Here is a 24,583-nt window from a genome sequence, read left to right on the forward strand (position 1 = left end):
GCCAAAAACACATCATACTAAAGTTTATTTTTTTAACTTCTATATATATATATATATATACAACAGGAAGTTGTTTGCATTGCTGTGAACTTGATGTTGCAGAGCAGCTGGTCACAGAGGTTGAATGAGAAGTTCGTGTTAGGTTTTCTGCAGGGGAGAGTTGCTATGGCAGGATTTCTGCTCATCACTGTGCTTTTTTATCTGAACTGTGGCTCATTTGTTGTTGTTATAAGCAGACCTGCAGATGGCACAACCTCAAGGAGAGCCACTGTGGCTTTAAACACAGCTCTAACTTCAACTGAGAGCCTTTTTTCTGCAGGGAAACCCAATACCACTGAGGTTCCCACCGCAGGATTCACAACTAGGTATCGTAAGTCAATAAGCAAACCCACCACAGCTCCAGAAAGTCTGAGTGAAGCTGCTGGTAAAACAACTGAAAGAGAAGAAGAAGGTCCTCCAGAGTTGGGTGAGTGGACACAAACTGATATTTATTTCTGTTTTTCATTTTCTTTAATGCTGTTTAATCTCAAATTGATGACAAATTGTTAAATTCAAAGGGTTCTCCTTCATGGAAAAGCTTACATGAGAGCAAATGAACTCCACTGATTGTCCTTTGGTTTTACTGGTCATTACTTTTCCCTTAAGCAAAAAGCCTATGTGGTAAAGCAGTTTCAGTGTAAATGCATCATGGTGACACTGAAAGAGAACAAAGCAGCCAAAACTTTAATTCAATGTAAATTCTGCTTTGAAAGTTAGATGCAACAAACTGTCTACCAACTCTAATCATGGTCGCATTAATCACTGATGAAGCGACAGACTTTCAACAACTTGAAGCCACAGTTTTGTAGATACTCGGAGTGTAAAAGGACTGTGTTAGTGTTTTCATATCTGCGGTCGGAGAGTCATTGTCCGAGGGCTGGGGGAGGATGTTCCACATTCTGCAGAGGGTGCAGTGAAACATTTTAGCCGTGTGTTTCCGCTGATGAAAACCAGATGTGCTGTGCAATGCCTGAGAGCAGAAAACAGAAGGCAACTCTTCTTAAAACCAGTCACATGTAATGTTGGTAATGCAGGAATATTCCACTGCACAGCGAGCAGATGCATATCCAGAACATCTACTGCAGGGGTTGTTAGTTTGTTTATTGAGCTCGTTATTTAATTCAAGAAGGACAGTGCATGTTAACTGTCTCACAGACTTGGGGCACAGGGAGTAACATCTTGTTTGCTTTCTTGGCAAGAGTCATCTCACCCTCAAAAATTAAACCGTACATTATTATTATAGCATGAAAAAATGATGGACAGCACCAAGAAACAGCTGGCCTTGTCTCCATAGTTAAATATTTTTGAATTTTTAAATTTGATTGTTTGTGCAGGGCTTTTTCCCGTTTCTGTGTTAAAATAAGCAGACCAATTCATTATTAATAGAAATATATGAGAGTCTCATCTAGTTCTCTGCAAGAGATTGAAATATAGCTATTCCAACCCCCTGAGCCACGATTGCCCCGTGGCTCAGGGGGTTGGAAATCGCATTTGTAACCGGAAGGTCGCCGGTTCGATCCCTGGGCTCTCTGTCCTGGTCGTTGTGTCCTTGGGCAAGACACTTTACCCTACTTGCCTACTGGTGTGTTGGCCAGAGGGACCGATGGCGCGATATGGCAGCCTCTCTTCTGTCAGTCTGCCCCAGGGCAGCTGTGGCTACAACTGTAGCTGCCTCCACCAGTGTGTGAATGTGAGAGTGAATGAATAGTGGCATTGTAAAGCGCTTTGGGTGCCTAGAAAATCGCTATATAAATCCAATCCATTATTATTATTATTTTCCTTGAAAGCAAAGTTCCATTGTAAAGTGTCCTGTCTAAAATATTGCATATTGATGTGGTATGAGGAATGCATGCCCTGTTGTGTATCAAATGGTTTGCTTTTTTATAGCAAAGAGGTCCACCAGAGGCATTAAGGTAGCAAAGAAGCCCAAAACGGTCCTGAAGAAACCCAAAGTCATCGGCAAGAAGCCAAATGCTGCTGAAAGAGCAAAACCCCAGGTCAAAAAAAGAGTGAGCCCATCAGTGGCCACAGAAACAGCCCCACGTATGTATCGGGGGTTAGCCCCAAAGTATACAGTATGCCCATCAGACAGGTTTGGTTGCTTTTTCCTGCTTGAAAGAGGTCAAGCTGTCAGGTCACACTCACACCAGGCAGCCACAAACCAAACTATTTCCTAAACTAGCTCAGATAAGAGCCATTTATGGGTTTAATATTGTGACAATCAAACTCAAGGCAGTGCTGAATGGAGGCATACTGTATATGTAAAGCCTGATGTATAACTGCTGTGTGTTACACTCATTCAGTGCAAGCTCAAACTAAAGCCTGGCAGCAGCTTCCATCCACCTGCAGCTACTTTTAAAAACACAGGTATTCATGATACAAACGCAAAATTGATTCATTGAAGCCCTTAAAAAGAAGAAAGTGCAGACTCAGACTTTTGCTGAACTGCTCACAGATTTCACCTTTCTGCTTCTGCCAGTCTTCTTTATTTACATTGGGAACACGATAAGCGATGATGTATTGTACCATATACAATGAGTTTCCTCCTCCTTCACTTCAATTTGAAGAGTTTTATTATCTTCCTCTAGCTTCCTTTTACTCTTAGCGTCTCTTGATTTTTGTCCCTCATGTATGATTGAGCCGAACTTAGTCCCTGTAGTTAACACACATCACAGAATAGAAGTGTTTTGTAGTTACTAGTGTGATTATGCACAGTCTGGTTTCTGCCGTGTGCATATTCCCTTGTATATACAGTACATATCTCATATTTGTGTACTAGACTGGAAATCGTGCCAGCTGAGTAAGCGTGTGTGTGTATAGTGCATCTGTCTGCATAATCTGTGTGTACAGAGGGAATGATCAAAGGTTAGCTCAGTGGAGGCTGGCTAGAAATAAATGCTTAGTAGGCAAGCTGTCATGTCATGTCAAATCAGAGCCGATGTTCGTTAAAATCCATGCAGGCCTGTCAGACAGTGCTGGGGTGAGATTAGCAGTGAGTGATATGACAGAAAATGTTGCATGTTGAGAATAAGTACGTGTCAAACTTATAATATTGCCTCTTCCTGGTTGTTAGCGGAGGTGTTTTCATGCCTTCATTCATCAGCAGCATGATGCATAAGTTAATATGAGTGTGACTTGACTTGAACTTTAGAACAACAGGAAGCAGCAAAGAGCGAGTCTGGGAAAAATGGGAAACCAGCACAGAGGTCAGATTCAGGGTCAGGAAAACATCTTCTATGGCTTCATTCATTTTAAATGAAAGATGAAATCTTTAGTGCTGGAGAACAATGAAAGACGCACAATAATGCTCTTCTACCTCTAGAAAAACTCCTGGTGGGATTTATTTACACAGTTAATCAGCTCAGTTGTGGATTCCTTTAATGTAGTCAAAGCTGAGTGTAATCCGGGCATCGTTGTGAGTTTGCCAGCTGTCTTTGGCTCCGCTTCAGAAGTTTGAGAATAAATTTGTGGTTTGGCAGGATTCCCGTGGTCAGCAGCAACAAAGACACATTTTGACTCACAAGCAACTCGAAGGAGATCCTACAGGAGTGCAAGGCAAAAGGGGGAAAGGGTCTTTACAGGAAATGCCATCAACATTTAGCATTCATTTATGCTACTTCTATATTCTGGCCCAACGCTTTTTAGCAGCTAATAAAGCTTCCTAAGAGGAGGAGGCATTTTGAACCGAGCTGAACCCAGCAGACAATGAGAGTCTGTCCGAGGACTCACGGCTGCAGAGCCCGTGAACAGGTTTACAGAAACCTCAGTGCTTCAGCTTTCTCTGTTTTCTACCTGCTGCCTTTGACTTAATTTGTAAACCCATCAGGGTTGAAGACACTTGAACAAGTGAAAATCTTAAAAACATAAAAGAATAATAGTTATGTTTCCGCTCAGCGTTCGTACAGAGGGGTTCAGATTTGCCCACTAAAAAGGTCAACAATAATGATGAGCATTTCCAAATTCATCATACAAGCGATTTTTGTATGGAAGCATCTGCCTTTTTATCTAATCTGCTAAAAAAAACGTGAAAAATGCTTTTGAGGGGTCAACTCTCAGCTTTTTATTCACGAGAAACGTGTGTGCATGTGTTCAGTAAAATATGTACAAGGCACGGTTATGTTTGTTTAAATGCAATGCATCCATGCGGCTGAATATTTTATACAATCACATATTGATGCAGGGCGTCAAAGCGCACTGAGCCACAAGTTCCTGGAAGTTTGATTTGAACATCTGCATTTTAAAATAATCTAACGTGCTTCAGTGTAAATAAGAAAACCCTTTTTTCCAACAGTGTGTTCTGTCTGATGGCACTAAATTATCAGAAAATGACAGTTCACAGATATTCTGTCTTTTAATAACGTTCTAAAAAAATCTGACTTCTACCTTTCGAACTCACACTTCTTCGAATTCACCCCTTCTCCTGTAATTTCATTCATAATTAAGTGAAATGACTGATAAAGCCCTGCTGGTTGTCTCAGAATGTCCTCCACTGGGTCTCGAGTCACTGAAGGTCAAAGACACACAGCTGAGGGCTTCGTCCTACAAGCGCCGAGGCCTGGGTCCCCACAGGGGTCGACTCAACATCCAGGTGACTGCGCAGAATTTAAAAAAAGATCCACCGCTGCACTTCAGGCTATACTTGCAGAAGCATCATAAACACTGTGCATTCCACTTGTGTGTGGCAGTCTGGAATAGAGGATGGAGATATCTATGATGGGGCCTGGTGTGCTCAGTACAGAGATAAGAAGCAGTGGCTGGAGGTTGACGCTCGACGGCTGACTCGCTTTACTGGTGTCATCCTGCAGGGGCGCAACTCCATCTGGAGGTCAGTGCTGGTGGGTTAGAAATCAGTAAGCCTGCTGGGAAACTGGTTTCAGGACAGAATGGAAGTATTGTTTCATTTTGAAGTCCAAGATAATGTTCCCAAAGTCTGCCTACTGTGAGATGTTACTCAATGTTACTTAATTTAAGACACATAAAAGCAGGCTTTGCTCCGTCTTCAGTTTGTGCTCTTTTTCAGAAACCTGGTAATGTCTTGATTAAGTTAAAAAGTGTGTGTCATATCACATGTGCCATATTTACAACCCAGATGTGTGTTTTCTGTTCACAAACAGCTGGGACATTGTGCATACCTACAAGGTGCAGTTCAGCAATGACACACTGGTCTGGAAGCCATGTATGAACGGGACTGAAGAGGCTGTGAGTGAACACCCGAGCTCTGATCTTCCCTCTACTCTGTGTATACGTTTCACTTTCTAAGCTGGTTATAAAAGGAGTCACGAGGCCGTTCTTTGTCTCGGGTTTATCTGTTAAAGGTAACGGGTTAGCCTTTTGCATGTTTATGAAAGAATACAGGCCAAAATAATATAAGCAAACTGATCTATCACTTGACTTTTAGGGATTTTTTTTTGGGGGGGGGGGTGTTTTTCTTGTATTTGTGGAATAACTTTGCGTTATTCTTACTCCCACCACAGAAGCTTGAACCCACTTCATGGACAAAAAAAGGAAAAGCCATTAGAGTTTAATTTACCCGCAAGCTGTTACCATCATTCCAACAAAGTCCTGTAAAGGAAAGTTTGGTCCATAGTGTTGACGCAGCACATTTAAAGATTATATGCTATTTCATTTTTACAGTGTGAGGGCAAAGTTTGTGACGTTCGGTTATTGAAAACTCAAAAACTGGTTTAACTGTGCAGATTTGTTGGGGTTTGTTCTTTCCCCTGCTCTGTCTGGCATGTGTGACTCAGCCACAGCTGGCACGATGTGCCAGATGTGCTTTGTCCAACCTTTTTCTTTCTTTCTTTTTTCCCCCACGGGGCTTTTGAATTCAGGTGGTGAAAATCAGAGGAAATTAAAATATGACAAGCGTGCACAAACTGACGTTAAAATTCACGGTTTGCAGTGATAGAGCAATGTGCTCATATTCAGTTATGAAAATAGTTTTTACAGTACAATTTTATATTTTTATTACTAAAAAAATCGTATTTGTATTATAGGTCGTTAACCTAAATGTGTCCTTGTGTCGCAGATATTTGAAGGAAACCAAGATGCAGAGACACCCGTCCTCGCCCTCTTCAACACTTCCACAGTGGCACGCTATATTCGGATCAACCCACAGTCCTGGTACCAGAATGGGACGAAGGGGCACATCTGCCTGAGAGCTGAGGTGTTGGGCTGTGCACTCTCAGGTATAAGAGGCCACTAGCTGGAAATAGTTTTTTTACATTCATATAGATATAAGTATTTAATTAAAGTGACACACGTTTCCCATTTTACAGATCCAAACAGTATCTATCCATGGCAGACAGAGCCCACAGAGTCCAAAGACAAGCTGGACTTCAGACACCACAACTATAAGGAGATGAGAAAGGTGTTTGTTTTATATCCTGAACATTTTAATGTGTGTGTGGTCTGCTTGGTCTGACCAAAAGCAAATATACAGAGGTTTCATTCTGTTGAATGAACTGTGCTGCCACTACGAGCTGTCTGAATCTGACGGTCAGAAAACAAACAACCAAAGCAAACACAGGTCCACCTTCCCCAAACATAGCCAGAGGTCTGACATGGCTGATTTATGGGATGTAGACGTATGAAATGTTTATACTCCACTTCAGTGACAAGAAGTTTCTCTGTGCCATCTAACTTACTTTGTATGTGTATTTTATGCGTTCTTTGGCAGTTTTTTAACTTCAATTTCCTAAAAGAAGTGTTGGATAAATACTTCAGATGGTTCAAAGACACTCAGACTAAATGAGGAACCTTCAGATAATTAATTTCTAATAATCCGTTTGTAAAATAATTTACCCCACATTTTTATACATATCATTTGTTTCCCGCTGAGATGGGTTGAAATGATGCACTTGAATTTTATCTGGGCATCATCTAAGCTTAACACACTTCCAATGAGGCTACAAAACAGTTGCCCTTTGAAATACTGTGTCAGTGAAACACGTTTTTTTGTTTTTTGTTTTTTGTTTTAACAGCTGATGAAGTCAGTACAAGAGGAGTGCCCTGACATCACGCGCATCTACAGCATCGGGAAGAGCTATATGGGGCTGAAGCTCTATGTCATGGAGATCTCCGACAATCCAGGAAAACACGAGCTGGGTGAGACTTACAGAGAAATGTGAAAGCGGCAGGAGAGGGAAGCTTAACTCTAGGAAGAAAAGCTCATCAGTGAAATCATTTGGTTTTTTTTAACACAAATCAAAGCTTAATCTAGTCTTACTAGTTAGAAGGTTTCCGGTTTTAATCCCTGACTCCTCTAGTCTGGATGTCAGAGTATCCTTGTGCAACGCAAAAAAGCAGAAGACCCTAAATTCCCTGAGGATGGCAGTGGTGCTCTGTGCGTGTTCATGACGTCCACCACCTCCTCACAGGTGTTTTTTAATTTACTTCTCAGAAGCTGAACTTCTTATTTCTAATTAGAAACATGGCACAAAGCTGCAATCATTATTTACTTATTGAGAGCTTGGAACACTGTGAAGAGTCAGGGCTTTGGCTCTTTACTGGTTTAAATCTTATCTTAAACTCAGGATTTTCTCAGCTATCACTAGAAAATACTCCTGCAGATCAGCTGTTATGACATCTGGAGTTCCACAGGCGTTAATCATGGAGCCTGTTCTTTTTTCTCTTTGTACATGCTCCATCTAGGTCAAAGTATTCCTCAACATAATTTGCCTTTTCATTGATGTCTATAATATTTACAGTTTTATTTACCGTTTAATCTGGGCAGACACTGTTTCATAAGAAAGCTCCAATCTAAAGCTTCAACTAAACCTTGAATCTTCCACATGGTGCTGTGCTGCCATGCCGCTTCTCCCCTAATGAGACAGTAAACTAAGAGGTCAGCAGGTCAGTATACTGGTTCTGACCGTGTCTTTCAGCCCTTCTTCAGATACAGTGCACTACTGTGTGAGACATAAACAGTCCAGAGTTCTCCCTCGTTTGCTTTAAGGTGTACAAATGTTTTCTTTGGCCTCATCGACTCAGCCCGCGTGGCAGCAGAGTGGTAGGTAGGGTATTTCCCGCCAAAAAATCACTTCAGGTTGTTATGTTGAAGTCAGTCAGGGGGAGGTTGGGGTCTGTTTGGGTTTAAATCTGTGCTCTTGTTTGGTTAACCACATCTTCTTCATTGTTCTTTTCTCTGATTTATTTTACGCTGCTGTTGATAAGGGTGGCTGTAGCTCAGGTGGCAGAGCAGGTCAGCCACTAATCTGAAGGTTGGTGGTTCGATCCCAGGCTGCCTCCTGGCGGCATGCCAAATATCCTTGGGCAAGATACTAACCCCGTGTTTGCCTACTGGTGGTGGTCAGAGGGCCCGGTGGCGCCAGTGTCCAGCAGCCTAGCCTCTGTCAGTGCGCCCCAGGGCAGCTGTGGCTACAATGTAGCTTGCCATCGCCAGTGTGTGAATGGGTGAATGACTGAATGTAGTGTGAAGCGCTTTGGGGTCCTTAGGGACTAGAAAAGCGCTATACAAATGCAGGCCGTTTGCCATTTACCATGATGGCTTTGTTGAAGCTGAGGTCATATTTATAGCATTTAAGCATTCTCCACTGCAACCACTGAACATACAAGGTATGGACATTGAGGCTGTGGACAGCTACAGGTACCTTGGTGTTCATCTGAACAATAGACTGGACTGGACTCATAACTCAGACGCCCTCTACAGGAAAGGGCAGAGCAGGCTGTACCTGCTGCGGAGACTCAGGTCGTTTGGAGTGGAGGGCCCACTCCTGAAGAAATTCTATGACTCTGTTGTGGCTTCTGCTATCTTTTATGGTGTGGTCTGCTGGGGCGGCAGCATCTCTGCTGGGGACAGGAAGAGACTGAACAGGGTGATCCGAAGGGCCAGCTCTGTTCTAGGATGCCCTCTGGACCCAGTGGAGGTGGTGAGTGACAGGAGAACGGCGGCTAAGCTGTCATCCCTGATGGACAACGTCTCCCACCCCATGCAGCAGACTGTGACAGCACTGAGCAGCTCCTTCAGTGGGAGACTGCGGCACCCACGGTGTGGGACGGAGAGATTTCGCAGGTCTTTCCTCCCCACTGCTGTCAGACTCCACAACAAAGACTTTAACTGAACAAACACACACATCCACACATGTGCAATAACACTAAGTGCAATAATCTTTTCTGGCATCGTTGTATTTTTACTCAGTTGTATATAGTATTTGTATTTGTATTCTATTTTTATCTTATTGTATATTTATTTTTATTTTATTCTACTGTATATAGTATTTTATTTTATTCTATTCTGTACAGTTGTGTACTGTATTTATTCTTATTGTATTCTAATTTTTGCCTCATAACTTTTGCACTGTCCACTTCCTGCTGTGACAAAACAAATTTCCCACGTGTGGGACTAATAAAGGTTATCTTATCTTATCTTATCTTATCTTATCTTATAGAATATGACCTTTAAACATAGTGTGAACAAGAAATTGAATGCAAATCTGCCCCCATACTCATCTTATACTTGGTCCCCTGGTATAATCCCAGAACACCACACTGGGAGGGGTGATGATATCTCCCCCCCGACCTGTCATCCTGGCTCCCCCTTGCCATAGCATGTGTGCTGCACCTCATCAATCTCTAGCTGTGAGAGCAGCATGAGGGGTCTAGCCTAGTACCCTTGCTGAATACAGATGCCCCAGGTGAGAGTCTAACTTGAAAGTCCCACTCCAGAGGCGTGTAGTCTTACCAATACGCTATCCAGCTGCTATTATACTATATATATATCTCTCTCTATAGGTTGGATGGATGGGTGAGCTTTAAATCTGTGCTTTAAAGTGTTTTAAATAGCCTCGGAGCCATTTTCATATTTAAAATATATTTGCTTACAGCACAGCTCGCTGTTTGAAAACTTTCTGAGTGTTATGTGCCGTATTTGTTGTTAGCAGTGAAGTGAGCTCAGAGTCCTCCTCATGAGCATTTCTCAGAATAACATGTGACATTTCAGAGATACCTGCCATTGAATGTGCAGTATGTGGCCCACTGATCTGTGCAACTCTGCATGTAAAACATCAAACTGCACATGTATTAAAAGCTGTTGCATATGATATCCACTGCACATAAAGGATTTTGATGTGATTTGTGTTTAAATCTTTAAAGGCATTAACCAAATGACAAGTAAAAGTCTGGTATGAGCCAGCCTTCCCATCTCTGTGTTTGGCGCCCCCTGCAGGAGAACCAGAGTTCCGATATGTTGCAGGGATGCATGGAAACGAGGTGCTGGGACGAGAGCTCCTGCTAAATCTCATGCAGTACATCTGCCAGGAGTATAAACGGGGAGACCAGCGCATAGTGCACCTGGTCAAAGAGACCCGCATCCACCTTCTGCCCTCCATGAACCCCGATGGATATGAGATGGCTTTTAAAAAGGTGCAGGAAACTCCCCTGTCAGCTCTGAATGTCAGCACTAGACATGAGAGTAATAAATTACCAGAACTGAAAGGAGTTAATCCTGTTTTCTTTGACGTTCAGGGCTCAGAGCTGGCAGGCTGGTCGCTGGGACGTTACAGCTATGAAGGCATCGATATGAACCACAACTTTGCTGACCTCAACTCAGTGATGTGGACCGCCATCGAGCTGGAGACAGACCGGTCCAAACTCATCAACCACTATTTCCCCATCCCTGAACAGTACACCACCGAAGAAGCTTTTGTGAGACACACGAGTGACAAACACACATTTCACACACACGAAAAACATCTCCATCACCTGTTTTCCTGCCTCTCAATTTCATATTTTATTGTAGAATGATTTAAAACTTTGATACTTTAATGGCGTTTTAATCCTAACGGTTTAAACACGACGGTGACGGGTCATAGTATTTTTACATCGATTCAGTCCTGAGAAAAGGCATCAGTAAAAACAACCTGTACACGTGGACCAGGGTCATGTGGAGGCTTTCAGAAGCAGGGATAGTTCAAACCAAACATGTCTAAATTTAACATTTTATTTTTAACTTTAAAATTCTCTGACTGTCTGGGTGATAAATAACGATTTTCAGTATGAATTAATTAATTAAAAAACCATTAAACAAATAAAAACATTTAAAAAAAAGTAATTTAAAAAATTAAACTGGAAAATAGAAAGAAAAAGGAATTTTTTAAAATAAAAACAGATATTTTAAACTTAGTTTTTCTAACAATAGGACAAAGTCCTTTTAATAAGCTTCCAGTTTTTCTTCCTGTAATTTTGTAGGTTTCACTCTTAGATTGTGATGAGTCATACCTAAATGTTTCTTATGGCTAATTTGTGCCTCCTTGTCTCCTCTTTCCTCCTGCCTGCGATCCCAAAGTTAATCTCAATACAACACATTGAAGGATGTCTTAATTCAAATGCATCTAGTGGGTAGAGGAAGAAAGGAGCTGCAGGAGGGTTATAATTGATGCTTCTTTGTTTCTTGTGGAACAAACAACAGCTAGAGCTTGTAAAACAGCTAAAAAGGTGGACAGATATCCACAGCATCATGTTTTCTGGGGATACCGTCCACTATTTACTGGCATTAAAATGTCACCTAAAACAGAGTCGAGTTTACCCTGATTGCAAGTTTTAACAAACTCGCCACCTTTAACATCAGGTGGCGTCAGAGACCCGAGCTGTCATCAGCTGGATGCAGAACATCCCATTTGTTCTGGGTGCCAACCTCCACGGTGGAGAGCTGGTGGTCACCTACCCATACGACATGACACGGGACTGGGCGCCTCGTGAGCACACGCCCACCGCTGATGAGAGCTTCTTCCGCTGGTTGGCGGTAGTGTACGCCAGCACCAATCAGGTGACTGCTCCTTCCACGCTCTTAAACTACAAAACGCCTTAAAGAAAGTGAGTGAACAGTGTACTTTTACACGTAATATAAAACAGGTGATGTCCAACCATGACCGCCGGCCGTGCCACAACAAGGACTTCCTGAGATACAACAACATCATCAATGGAGCCGACTGGCACAATGTGCCTGGAAGTAAGAACGAGTGTTTTTAAAGTCAGATTTAAAGCTTAAATCTCTGTTCTGTTTCTTAAATTAATATTTAATTTTTATTCTGTTTATCTCCTTTATCAGCTTACAAGACAAAATTAATACCATCAGAATCTGCAGACAGATGTGACCTTAACTCTAACTTTTTCACTACCTAAAATTACTTATGCATTACTAGGTTACTTTCAGTCTGCTTAAATTTAATAATAGTATAATCATTTCTTTGTTACCTGTGAAAAACTGATTTGTTACCCTGTTAATCTGGTGCGCCTACCTTTAAGTCAGAGCTCTCGAACTCCAGGCTTCGAGGGCTGGTGTCCTGCAGGTTTTAGATGTGTCCTTGATCCAACACAGCTGATTTAAATGGCTAAACAACCTCTGCAACATGTCTTGTTGAGGTAATGAATCAAATGAACTAATCATTTGATTCAGGTGATTTGATTCATTTGATTTAGTGTGTGTTGACCCAGGGTGGTATCTAAAACCTGCAGGACACTGGCCCTCGAGGTCTGGAGTTCGAGACCCCGACTTTCAGTATATGTAGGTAAATATAACTGCACTTAATTTTCATTTATTTACAGAGGAATTAAGGCCTTTGTCATGGGCTGTATTACAAAGTGCTGCTGTCAAAATATTAAAAGTGTTTTTCAGCTTGCTAACAAACCTGGTTGCTCTGAAACTGATGGTATACATATGCACACCTATTTAAAAGTAAATAAGATGCTTTGGGTGAAATAGGGGAGACTAAATGGATAAAGACGATATTATACAACCTCTGTACCCTTAATGACAGGTTTTGACACCTATGTATTAGTAAAGACGTAGTTTGACAAACATTTGAATAGGTCACAGTTTTTTCCAAGGTCCCTAGTAAGTAGGGATGGGTATCGTTTAGGTTTTATCCGATACCGGTGCCAAACCGGTACTTTTGAAAGGGTGCCGGTGCTTAAACGGTGCTCAAACCGGTGTTTAAAGAATGGAGAACACAAAATTGGTCCAAAAACCTCTCACGTTCAGCTGTTTTTTTGTAAAAAGATAACAATGTTAGCCTTTTCTGCAGCTATGGGGCATATATGGTATCACTCTTGGCTGGAAGCAGTGCTTAAACAATGGAAAAAACACAAACTTTGTCCAAAAACCTCTCATGTTTAACTGTTTTCCACTTTTTCTTTGGTCATTTTAGCCTTTTTGGCCAGGGTGAAGGGAGTATCTGCCATCAAACAAGAAGACAGCAGCATGTAACTACGACGGTGTTTGCTAGTTGCCATCATGGCACTGGATACCGGTACCCATCCCTACTAGTAAGATTCACAGGCGCAGATCAGCCTCACTAGCTTCATTTTGTTCTGAAAGCAGAGCTGAAATATGACTGAAACCTCTCGGGTCAGAACAGATAAACTAGGGTTTCTCCTAGCAGGTGACCAAAGATGTGTTTGATTTAGCTGAACATGACTATGTCTTTAAAAACATAAACTCAACACCAGAAAAACCTCAGCACAAAACATAACTTGGATTGAATAAATAAAGTTCGTCATATTTTTCTTTTTTACTTTCAGGTATGAATGACTTCAGCTATCTGCACACCAACTGCTTCGAGGTGACTGTGGAGTTGTCCTGTGATAAATTTCCTCACGCCAGCGAACTTCCCATCGAGTGGGAAAACAACAGGGAGTCTCTGCTGACTTACATGGAGCAGGTATATTACTTATAGGTTTAGTTTATGAACGGCTTGATTATCATTTTATTTAATTTTTTTAAAGGCTGTGTTTATTTTAGGTGCATCGTGGTATTAAGGGTGTGGTTCGCGACAAGGATACGGGGGCTGGAATAGCAGACGCCGTTATCAAAGTCGATGACATTAATCATCACATTAGATCAGGTACATTTTTATTTCACATCAGATATTGAATCAGTTTTGGTGGTAAGAATAACAGAAGCAACTAAACATCAATAGCCTGTCAATAGATTCTGGACATTTTTAATTATTTCTTTATCATGATGTTAAGTGGAAATCTGATAACGTGATAAAATGTTGGCCCTTTTTGCATGTTTTATAATAAAGGAAAAAAAATAAGGTTTTCTGGATGTTTGTGTATACTGTGATAGTCCACTGCACTGATACTTTTCCTCATGCCACCTTCTGTTATTTCCTTTCTGCAGTGGCCGATGGCGATTACTGGCGGTTGCTGAACCCCGGCGAGTATCGGGTGACGGCCACCGCAGAGGGCTACTTCCCCTCCTCCCGCACCTGCCAGGTCATGTATGACCACTACCCCACAATCTGTGATTTCCGCCTCACTAAGATGCCCAAAGAGAGGCTGAAGGAGCTTTTGATGAAGGGAGGGAAACTTCCCAAAGACCTGCAGCTCAGGCTGCGGCAGCTACGCATGCGGAAGCTGCGTGTCACCACCAAGGCAATCAACCGGAGACGCGCTGCTGCTGCTGCAAAACGGGCAAAGAGGGTGTGATAATGATCGTGATCAAAGCGAGAACAAAGCAGGACTTGGTTCAAAGACCCACCTTCGCAGGATTCACACATTAGAAATGTTTTTATCTTCTGCTGTGGAGCAGCAGAGCAACTTAGGAAAAAGTCTGCAGCGAAAGCCACATTAATTATTCTGATTTCTGGGGAAAAAAATGTATGTGATGTCATATTGTTTTCTTTGAGCTCAAGAGAATGAACACATTTTATAAGAGAAGTCAATAATTGAGTCCTTCTTTATTACATGATTAGTATTTGACCTTACAGTTAAAAATTAAAAACAAAACTAATTCACTTCAGAACACTGAGCTTCCACTTGACACCGTTTCTCATCTTTGGAGCGGTCGGGACCTCGGCGTCTACGGAGGGGAAAAGATGGGAAACAATAAGAGAAAATTTTAAATGGTGGCATTTAATATTTATCTGACTAAAAAGGTGAAACTAAGGAGAAGAGAAGTGACTGGCTAAAGAAACAAATTGTGCTGACCTTGCTGTGAAGCTGCTGGTCTCTGCTGCTGTTGGAAAGAAGCCATGATGCTGTTTGCCGTGGAGTTTGGCCCAGTGAGCTGCAGAGCAGGAAAAGTTTAAGATTTATTTTTGGCCTTTGTCATTTTTATGACAGGTCAGTGGAGTGGGCAGGAAAGGAGGGAATGACGTTAAGGAAAAGGCCCACACTCATGCCGGTAGGACATGTCCACAATACCTTGCCTAGGTGACATCACAGTCAGATGCCAAACCAACTCATCTGGCTCCTTCGATGTGGAGGAGTAACGACTCGACTCTGTGTCCCTCCCAAATGATTTAAACCCTCACTCTAAAGGAGAGGCCAGCTCATAGCAATAAGTCAGATATGTCATACTTCTGAAGAACCTCCTGAAGAAACTACCACAGATTCCTCCGAGAAACATGTTTGAATTCTTTCTCAGTGACTGCAAAACACATGTCGACTGGTTGGGCAACTCCTACACACCCCAAATATCCTCAGGAGGATAAAGAGCTGGTCCAGCGGTCCACAATCAGGAAGAAAACCTGAATCTGATGTTCGACTAATGGAGAGACCTCTCCAGTACCCTGCCATACATCTTCCCAGGAAGGCTGAATAGTGCAAACCCCCCAAATAGTGTACCCTTATCCCAGGCAGGGTGACCAGCTCCCTTTATTTGTTCTCTTTCATAAAAGGTCCTTTTAGTGTATTTAGGATTCATGTAAGTTCATGTAAGATAGATCTTTAGATCCATACTAATGCACAAAGCCAAATGTGCAGAAAGACTGTTAAAGACAATGATAAGAACTATATTTACCGGGGCTTGGCTGGTCTGCAGGCCTTCAGGCCACACCTCAGGAACTCCTGCCTCCATCATCTGCAGAGCTTCATCGTAGGTCAGCTGCAGCTTTTCTGCCTGTTTGTCAAACTGGAACAGCACCAACACCTTCAGCAGGTTGTGGACTTCCTCTGTCAGGGGGAATTAACAAATAAGGTTTCACCTAGATGGATGTAACATCACTGAAGGGTACAGTGACTTATACAAGTCTTGAATTCTGTATTAAAACAAGACGTGTGCATGTGAGCAGTAAAACTTTTCTACTTACTATGTTTAAATTGCACACCAAGTCAGACCAGGAATTAATCTTTTGATGTCGAGTTCAAACAAGAGGAATGATTATAAAGAAAAACCTTGTGAAGGGGAGCAGCACTAAATGTGGACCAACAACTGTTTGCTGATGTTTTTGTTCCATAGTCGTACCTCTCATTTTGTCCACAGTAGTGATGATCTCAGCCAGGGCGAACATCAGTGCTCTGTCCTCCATTGGGCTTCCTTCCTTCAAGCTGAGCTTCTTTCTCTCTGCTTTCCGCCGGTTCTTCGATGATCTCCTGCGAGCACGTTGACAAACATTCCATCAGTAACAAAGCTGAAGTATTTTCCAGCTGGGCTACGCTTGACAAACTCTTAAGGTGGAAGCGGCTGGCTTACGAGGAGATGCGGGAGTTACTGTGAGAGTATTTGGAATTGGTCATCACACTGCTGGCTTCAGAGTAAAGCTCAGCGTCAGCACAGTCTGGACCGTCTTCGTCTGGTGAGGCGGACAAAAGGTCGGGTCACAACACGTTCACGTTAGATAACACAAAAACCGCTAATTCAGTCCGATTCTCACCGAGCATGTCCAGTCTGGCTTTCTCTTTCTGCTCTCGAACCACAGCCAGGCGGGTCTTGTGTCGGGTGAAAGTCCCAACCTGAGCCTCCAGGAAGGAGGTTTGGGTGTTTACAGCTGATGGAAAACATCAACATGCTAAGACTATGCCCTCTTTGTATGGCTGCCCTCTTTCTTAGTAGCATGGTTCAATAAAATAAGAAACTGAACTTCTCTTACCTTCTAATATGGCGGGTTTCAGGTTGGTTTCAGTGATGTCCTGTCTGTTGTGCATGTAAATCTGAGGCAGGCAGAGGAAATATTTGTGTTCTATTGTGTAAAAAGAAAGGTGAAGGCAAAGTGAAAAGGCCCAAGTGATGGCGGTTTATTTACTGACCAATCGGAGCGCCTCCTCCCAGGATGCCCCAGTGATTAGAGCTAAGATGGCTTCCTCACAGTCCTGTGGGAACAAAGGAAAATCAGGCATTCAGACCTTGGCTAGCAACTGCAGGCAGGAAGTGCTACACTGCTGGATGATCTTTAGCTGTATCAGAATTTCTCAGGTTGGTCATGGCTGCAGAAGAGCTTACTTTAGCATACTGGTCCAACAGCAGAGCAGCTTCTGAGTAGCGCCTCTGTTCATTCAGCTTCTCTACAAAGGAACAAAGCAGAAACATTCACTGGAAATATAATCCAGCAGCGATGTGGCTTCTTGACTTTCCACTTAATCTCCAGGTCACATGACCACCTGTTCTTATGATTACCTGCCAGGTCTCTGGCCAGCAGAGCTAACTGGTCGGGTGGTAGCGGTATCTGCTGCGCCACGCAGATGGCGTTCCTCCAGCTGGAGCTGGTGGCAAAAGCTTGCAGGGCCCGTGCTGGCTCTCCACATCGCCAAAGGAGCAGGCCGGCCTGCTCCGCCTGCTGCTGCTCCACCAGGTGCTCGGCGTAGGCACAGCTCAGTGTCTTGAGGTCAAAGAGCAAAGTGTCAAAATTAACTAGCATATAAACACAAGACCGGGTGAACAGGTGAGCGCTTTCTACGGGTGAATTTATGTGTGTGACCTTATTCACAGCGTAAAGTGCCACAGTGAGATTTGAAATGAGGTTTGATTATCGAAGAATGTAAAATAAATTCTCTATTTATATTTGTGTTAATTTCATCCATTAGACTTTGCTCGGTGCCTTTTTATTCTTAAAAATGTTTTTAAGACATTTGTAGTCTGATTTCTCTTCTTTAAATTACCTCTAATAATAAAATAAAAACTTTTTAAAATTGTTCTCCTTTTCTTTAAATTAAGAAAAAACTTTTATATTTAATGTCTTAAGATCTGTCCAGCTTTCATCCAAAAGGCTTCGGTGTCTTTAACTCAAACTGAACCTCACGTAACCCAAGACGTGGCTCACTGCAGTCACAGAGGCCACGGTGTGATGCGAGTGTGGGCCAAATCGCCTGGTAAAGCATCTCAAGTCTGTGTTATACTTCAACACCATCAGCTGGTGTTGAAGACCACCACCTCTGTTTGATGATGGTCAATCACAGTGGATCTACATGGCCTCTTTTGCTTAAACCACGTGTCGTGTCTACTCAGTCCAAAATGTAAACATCTGCACTTAAAGGAAAGAGGAGAGTACAGCTGAGTCCTGGGCCTCATGTTGTGCCGTGGCTGTTCAGTCTCTCCTATGTAAAAGGTCCAAACGCTCCTCCCTGCACTGCACAGCATACAAGGAGACAACCCTGCAAGGGGTTAAATACCTGAGAGTCAGTGTTTACAGCTGTATGAGGTGAAATGTTTCAAATGTTTCACTCCATCCAGATCTGTGGATGACTGAGAACACAACACTGACAAATTTCACATTTAACAAATTATCTTTTATAAAACTTGAGTCTGGGAAAAACAAGCACAATCTCAACAAAATGCCTCAGTTTTCCCACATCCATCCAGTCATTACAAAGAAATTCCACTAGTAAATCAAAGAGCCCCATCAGCACGGCTCTTTTGGGTTTAACCACCCGACTTTGGTGTGGCATGGCAGACAATGTGGGATGTCTTTGTCAGACAAAAGGCTGTAAAACTGACAAAGAATCAGACCTCTGGCCTGGAAATAATAAACAGCTCAGAAAGCCTCTTTCATCGTGATTTAGCCTTGATGATTTTTATGCCATTTTATTTTCCATTTTTTCTGCAAAACTATCCTCGGGGCCAGATTAAACCCTTCTGTGGGTGTATGTTTGTCATTCCTGGTATTAGTGATTTGAAAAACTATGATCAGTGTCATGAATGCATGTGTCATGTTGCAGTGTTTGGGTTCAGCTCGACACGGACCTGAAACAGTCCTGAGCTGTGTGCGTACCTTGTAGTGAGCGCTGTCTGCTGAGTACAGTCTCAGAGCTTCACTGTAGAGCTTCTGTTCCTTCACGAGCTGCAGAGCTTCAGGAAAATGTTCCTCTCCTGTACAAAAACACTCATCATGTAACTTAAAAAGATTCTGGCAGAGTTTCCAAAAACAGCAACTCTCAGTAAGATAAGACCAAGCTGACAGGCACAAGCGGACTGACCACACTTGCTGAGATGGTGCAGGGCCTTTCTGTAGCGCTTCAGGTGTTTGTCGATGGTGTAGCGCTGGTAGTTTGGCTCCAGGCTCTTCAGCATGTTCAAGAAAGGCAGGTACTCTTTGGGGTCCTGCAGGGATTGAGGAGATAGCAACATGAATCAGCTGTATCCTTACTCTATACACAATGTGAAAGATTAACCTTTCTGTTGCTGCACAAAAAATAAAGATCTCAAAACTTTGGACATGGAAAAGTCTTTAATTCACACCAAATTTACTGATACTCTTTCCCCTGATTACACCACAGGCTCTCAGAGCATTAAAGTCTCCTGTTTAATGTTTGAAAAAAAAAAATCAAATGGTCTATCATTATTAGAAATAATGTAAAACGTATTTTAAATAACACATCCTGATGATCCACTAACTTATTTACTGATCTCACTATCAACGATTCTGTATAAAGTATATAGTATATCATGGCACTGAGGTAAAGTCTGGTGGTTCCTCTTCCCCTGCAGTCTCCTACCTTCTGGGATTTCTCCGCCACCATGAGTACGAGGTCAAAGTCGTATGTTCCCAGCGAGTAGTCATAAAGGTCGTTGACATTGACGAGGAAGAGGAGGTACTTTAACGCCTCCTCAGCACTCACAGCACCAGGAGCTTTAGGAGGGTTCTCTAAATAGGAATGCACACACAGAGCACTGAGTGAAGGATCAGAGCAAGTACAGACAGAAAGGTCATCGATGGGTCTAAGGTGTGCTCACCTCGAAGCTCGTGGACCTTCTGCAGAGCAATTTCCAGCTCAGGAACAGTCTTCTTCACATATGCAGTAAGGATGGACAGACAGAACCTGAAAGGAGAATTGTTTTATGTCCCACTGCTCCCATCAAATGATCCAATTACTGAACATTTCTAATCCTTCCTAGTTTTACTTTCAGCTATTTTAAGATCGCAAATAGTACAGTTTGTTACATTAATATGTTTACTATCATTTAAGAAAAAAAAGATTTCACTGACTTGTTTGGATCCATTGAATCCATGACACTCCGTAAAGCATCACACACCACGTCCACTTTCTTCTGCTTCGAGGCAGGCTGAGGCTGGACCGGGCTGCTTTCAGAACGGGGGTACATACTACCGGTCGTATCCTCCTCTCTGAGTAAAAAACGGAAGAATTTTTTTTTTTGTTTAAATAAAAATAAAAAACAAACTGCAACCTTCAGGGATTAAAGATCGAAACAAATGCACAAATAATAAGAAACTGCAGTTCCTAAAATGTCCACTTGAGGCTCCAGCAGTGAGTCAGTCCCCGTAGACGCCCATGTTAAAATCTCTTTACAGCAGAAATAAACATGTTTACAGCCTGATACAAAACTGTTTTGATCCAGGCATCCATCTTTTCACGTATGGCCAATTTACAGTCACCAGTTAAACCAATATGCAAATCTATGGGCTGTGGGAGGGAACTGGAGTGCCCGGAGAAAACCCACAAACAAAGGATCTAACAAATAATATGACTCAATGGGAACGAACATCCAATATTTTCAGCTTTATTAAATTCTAGTATTTTAATTAATCAGTTAGTACTAATTAGCAGGCATCTGTTTCTATGCACTGCACCAATACTAAACATTCTTTTCCAATAGGATAACTTGTGGCTGAAATGTTGATGCCAAGTCTTTAAAATGCAGTAAAAACAGCAGTTTTTAAAAACAGCAGGTGATGTCACACCATACAGTCATTTTTCTTTTAAGGTGAGAATGTATTCCTTTGACCTCTTTGAAAAGTCTTACTTGAGTTCAGTGAGGAAGAGGTTGATGTGGTTGATGGAGCTGAGCTGTTTGATGAAGGTCTCTATGTTCTCCAGGAAAGCCTTTGAAGAAAAATAACATTGTTTTTACTCATTCACAGCCTTGTTATAGCTTAGAAACATCCACCCATCCATCCGTCTTTCAGTGTCTATGCACAGAAACCTCCTGCAGCTTCTCTGGCTTTGCAATATATTCACATCACTTTTGGTGACTAATAGTAGATATTACTATATACTTTAGCTTCATTTTAAATAAACTGCCTGCCCTGAACATTAAAGGAAAATAAAAAGTTATAAAACTACACATAAAGACGCAGAACAAACCTTTGGGTTGTGATCATAAATGAAGTTCAGGTTGATCCTCAGCTTCCTCATGCATTCAAAGGCGTCTCTGAATTTCAAACTGGTTATAAAAAAACCAAGTTGAATGTTTTCAGTCTTAACACATTATTTATAAGATTTATTTAATTAATTTAAAGGGTTTAAAAAAAAAGGTAATGGAACAGATCATCACAGCCTGGGAGCAGAAGGTTGTTGCTGAGATTTCGGCTACAGTATTTAGAGGTGTGATGTCTGGTTCTCAAACTTTTTGGAAGTGTAGAAAGGGAGACATTTTTAAAAGCTCTTCTTCAGAAATGTCAGGTGCACATATGTTTACAGTCATTTGTACTCTCAGATCCCGCATGAACTGTGTACTAAAACTTTCTAAATTCTTCCAACTGTTTCATAGCAACAAACAGAAATAACTTTGAATTTTAGCCATAAACAGAATATATTTTAAAGATAAACTCCATGAATAAAAAGGATCAAAAATTTTAAAAAGAAGGCCATCACCTACGCAAACACGTCTCATTTTTATGATTTAGTGTAAAATGTTTAGTCTTGGCTCTGGATATCAGAACCTTAATGTTCTCTGAAAGAACATAACAAGACGATCTCAAACGCACCTATCCAGCCACTTCCTGAGCTGAGCCAGCACCAGCGCTCTGTGATGTATGGTCTCCAAATTCCCACGAGGCATCTGGATGGACACAATTTAAATCAAAATCCCCACACGTTTGAAGGCATTTTTGAGAGTCAAAATATGGTTTTAGTGGCAGGGTTACAATTAGATTATGGTTAGGTTTAGGGTAAGAGTAAGGGTTAGGCATTCATTTTTGATGGTTAGGGTTAGGGTAAGGGGCTAGGGAAACCATTATGTCAATGAAGGTCCTCACTAAGATAGCTGAACGGGCTTGTGTGTGTGTGTGTGACCTGCAGAATCACTCTGGTGTCTTGTGGCACCACAGTGACGATCCTGGATCCTCTCTCCACTCGTCTAAGTGTCTCATCATTCTGATCATTCTGACCGCCATCGGAGGCTAGAGCCGCCTGCAACCCTGTGGGGTCAAAGTTCACTCAGCTCACCATCACTATTACACACAAAGAAAGAAGACCTTGCTCAGTAAATGAAAAACATTTATGTCCAAGCTACAGTGAGCTGTAAATGACCAAGCTACTCACTTCTTCTTTATGGAAGAGCCCAGAAACCCATTTGAGTGTATTGGTGATTCATTCTTACAGTCAATAGCCAGAGCTCATGGCTGTAGGTGAACATTTATGTGTGATCCATGTAGAAACATGGATCACACATAACATGGATCATAGATCAAACAGATGGAGTAAATTTCTAGCTCAGCTCCCTCTTCACAACAACAGACCAGTATAGTATCTGTACTACAGACTGATCGCCCACTCTGCTTTTCCCTCAGTTAAGAAAATAAGACCTCAAAGATACTTAAACTCCTCCACCTGTGGAAACAAATCATACTTGACCCACAGTGGGCTCTTTCCCAACTAAAAACCATGACGATTATGATGCACAGTTAGCAGGGATTTATGCTTCAGCGGGAAATCTACGCTGTAACCTGACGTGCACCTCTTGAGAAATATTACTACACTCTGGGTCAGCGCAGCCCACAACTACAGTGATGAGCCTGTTCAGTGCAATTCATCCTGATCCTGCACATTTCCCGCTACTTTTTCACTGCAGTTTTTGAATTTTTCAATAAGAGATTAACGATCATCACAACAGAATAAGAAAAGAAAATTATAGCATCAATATAAAGACTCACAAATGTCAGCAGATTCCTGCTAAAAAGATCAGAATTGATGTGAGGGAATGTACAAAGAAGGGGAAAAACCTGAGGGACAAATATGTCTGCCTTAAAAAAGAAAAACTGCACAAAGCAAATGGAGTGGACCCAGGAAGGGAAAAAACAAAATTAAAGGAAAAAAACAAACAAACAGCATTTTATTTGTTTTTAATTGGCTGGTACTGTATATAAAACACTAGAAAAAGACCACATGATAATTAGGCCTTAGCTTCCCTGGGACAAGGTTGCGACTGGAGCCTAAAGGGCAAGTGTCTGGAGTCTAATACCCAAAAGGTTTCTGAGCGCATAGAAGTGTTCAGTCCCCTCACTTCCAACCGTCCCCCAGCCTCAGTAAACATTTACTGACAGGTTTATGAGCTCAAAGCACTATTTTCAAGTTCATTTAGTAAATATGGTCCTTGTTACATAAACCATGGTATGATCACACAGCCAGTGTGCAATGTTAAAACACCAAGATGATGACACTGAAAACACTCAGAGGCTTCTATCCACCAGGGCCCTGTTTCAGGAAGCCGGTTTAGTGCAATCTCTGAGTAAGTATACGCTGAGTTAACGAAAACTCTGGGTTTTCGGTTTCACAAAGCGAGTTTAGATTAATTCTGAGTGAGTTACTATGACGACACACTCCGTGAAGCTAACCTGCCCCCTAGCAGGTTTACTTCAACTAACCCTGACCTTCTCCGCCTCTTTGTCAGAAACCTGACTGTAGGAAGTGTCAGACATGGCGTGCCCCTTCCTTGAAGAGCCAGTAGATGTTGAAGCCCAAATTCTCCGCAGAGCTCTCCGCCGGGAGAGAGTGATTAGAGCGCGTTTGGACATTTTATCATTTCCTGATGATTTCCTGTGTGAACGTTACCGTTTTTCAGCACAATCTATAATTTATTTGAATAACATCCTCAGGCCTAATATTGCTCGTGTGACACATCGCGGACATTCTCTCAGTTCTGTACATATTATTTGTATTGCACTTCGGTTTTTTGCAAACGGGAGCTTTCTGTATAATATTGGTGACGCTGAGCACGTTTCCAAGGCTACCGTCTGTCGGGCAGTCAGGAATGTTACAGTTGCACTGAAACGTCTCCTGTACTCGTCTGTGGTGTTCCCCGGTCATAGACCCACAAGATTTATCAAAGAGGGATGCCACAAAATTGCAGGTAGCAGGATGAACGAAACTTAATTCATGATGTGGTGATATTTGAACTACTACTTAAATTTTACATTTATTTTCAGGGTTCCCAGGCGTGATTGGCTGTATAGATGGCACTCACATTCCAATCATTGCTCCTTCAGTAAATGAAGGAGACTATGTGAACAGGAAGTCTTTCCACAGCATTAATGTACAGGTACATAGTTCCCTGTAGCATGTCAAACTAACAAATTATTTCATTATAGTAATGGATGCTAATGTGTGTTCTCTGCACTGTGAAGAT

The 24,583-nt window shown here is 42.1% G+C and overlaps 2 protein-coding genes across 3 annotated transcripts in view; one reads left to right on the forward strand and one right to left on the reverse strand.

Annotated features, from left to right (window-relative positions):
- The first annotated feature begins 131 nt into the window (after nucleotides 1-131).
- cpxm1b (carboxypeptidase X (M14 family), member 1b) lies at nucleotides 132-15,115 on the forward strand. Of its 2 annotated transcripts, XM_085285640.1 has the most exons (15): nucleotides 132-466; nucleotides 1,927-2,082; nucleotides 4,518-4,627; nucleotides 4,725-4,864; nucleotides 5,154-5,238; nucleotides 6,068-6,227; nucleotides 6,318-6,409; nucleotides 7,023-7,146; nucleotides 10,226-10,422; nucleotides 10,525-10,704; nucleotides 11,627-11,824; nucleotides 11,911-12,007; nucleotides 13,579-13,718; nucleotides 13,799-13,901; nucleotides 14,183-15,115. In XM_085285640.1, the coding sequence occupies exons 1-15, from the start codon at nucleotides 166-168 to the stop codon at nucleotides 14,488-14,490; spliced, it is 2,391 nt and encodes a 796-aa protein (XP_085141766.1). In that variant the 5' UTR covers nucleotides 132-165; the 3' UTR covers nucleotides 14,491-15,115. The 2 variants fall into 2 exon arrangements, with proteins under 2 accessions (XP_085141766.1, XP_085141765.1); XM_085285639.1 differs by lacking the exon at nucleotides 1,927-2,082.
- elp1 (elongator acetyltransferase complex subunit 1) overlaps nucleotides 14,723-24,583 on the reverse strand; it is a 17,188-nt gene continuing 7,327 nt past the window's right edge. Inside the window, exons 18-36 of the mRNA XM_085285638.1 lie at nucleotides 22,252-22,376; nucleotides 21,945-22,018; nucleotides 21,322-21,400; nucleotides 20,981-21,060; nucleotides 20,205-20,342; nucleotides 19,952-20,037; nucleotides 19,714-19,862; nucleotides 19,195-19,318; nucleotides 18,990-19,087; nucleotides 17,399-17,600; nucleotides 17,225-17,286; nucleotides 17,032-17,094; nucleotides 16,875-16,935; nucleotides 16,659-16,772; nucleotides 16,478-16,577; nucleotides 16,250-16,377; nucleotides 15,806-15,957; nucleotides 14,992-15,070; nucleotides 14,723-14,863 (exon numbers count right to left, since the gene is read on the reverse strand). Coding sequence (XP_085141764.1) covers nucleotides 14,796-14,863; nucleotides 14,992-15,070; nucleotides 15,806-15,957; nucleotides 16,250-16,377; nucleotides 16,478-16,577; nucleotides 16,659-16,772; nucleotides 16,875-16,935; nucleotides 17,032-17,094; nucleotides 17,225-17,286; nucleotides 17,399-17,600; nucleotides 18,990-19,087; nucleotides 19,195-19,318; nucleotides 19,714-19,862; nucleotides 19,952-20,037; nucleotides 20,205-20,342; nucleotides 20,981-21,060; nucleotides 21,322-21,400; nucleotides 21,945-22,018; nucleotides 22,252-22,376 — 1,982 coding nt within the window. The 3' untranslated portion in view covers nucleotides 14,723-14,795. The remainder of the gene's footprint in view (nucleotides 14,864-14,991; nucleotides 15,071-15,805; nucleotides 15,958-16,249; nucleotides 16,378-16,477; nucleotides 16,578-16,658; nucleotides 16,773-16,874; nucleotides 16,936-17,031; nucleotides 17,095-17,224; nucleotides 17,287-17,398; nucleotides 17,601-18,989; nucleotides 19,088-19,194; nucleotides 19,319-19,713; nucleotides 19,863-19,951; nucleotides 20,038-20,204; nucleotides 20,343-20,980; nucleotides 21,061-21,321; nucleotides 21,401-21,944; nucleotides 22,019-22,251; nucleotides 22,377-24,583) is intronic.

The sequence above is a fragment of the Mchenga conophoros genome, linkage group LG2, assembly GCF_057382185.1.
Source record: "Mchenga conophoros isolate Kocher_MC1m ecotype Shallow Benthic linkage group LG2, M_conophoros_male_GT1.1, whole genome shotgun sequence".
NCBI classification, from domain to species: Eukaryota; Metazoa; Chordata; class Actinopteri; order Cichliformes; family Cichlidae; genus Mchenga; species Mchenga conophoros.

What these genes read in the sequence shown, in the direction of transcription:
- cpxm1b (XM_085285640.1), top strand. Translation starts at nt 166, where the DNA reads ATGGCAGGATTTCTGCTCATCACTGTGCTTTTTTATCTGAACTGTGGC. An exon ending in TGAACGGGACTGAAGAGGCT is followed by an intron (nt 5,239 to 6,067) that starts GTGAGTGAACAC and finishes CTTGTGTCGCAG; the next exon opens with ATATTTGAAGGAAACCAAGA. An exon ending in TGCTGACTTACATGGAGCAG is followed by an intron (nt 13,719 to 13,798) that starts GTATATTACTTA and finishes TGTTTATTTTAG; the next exon opens with GTGCATCGTGGTATTAAGGG.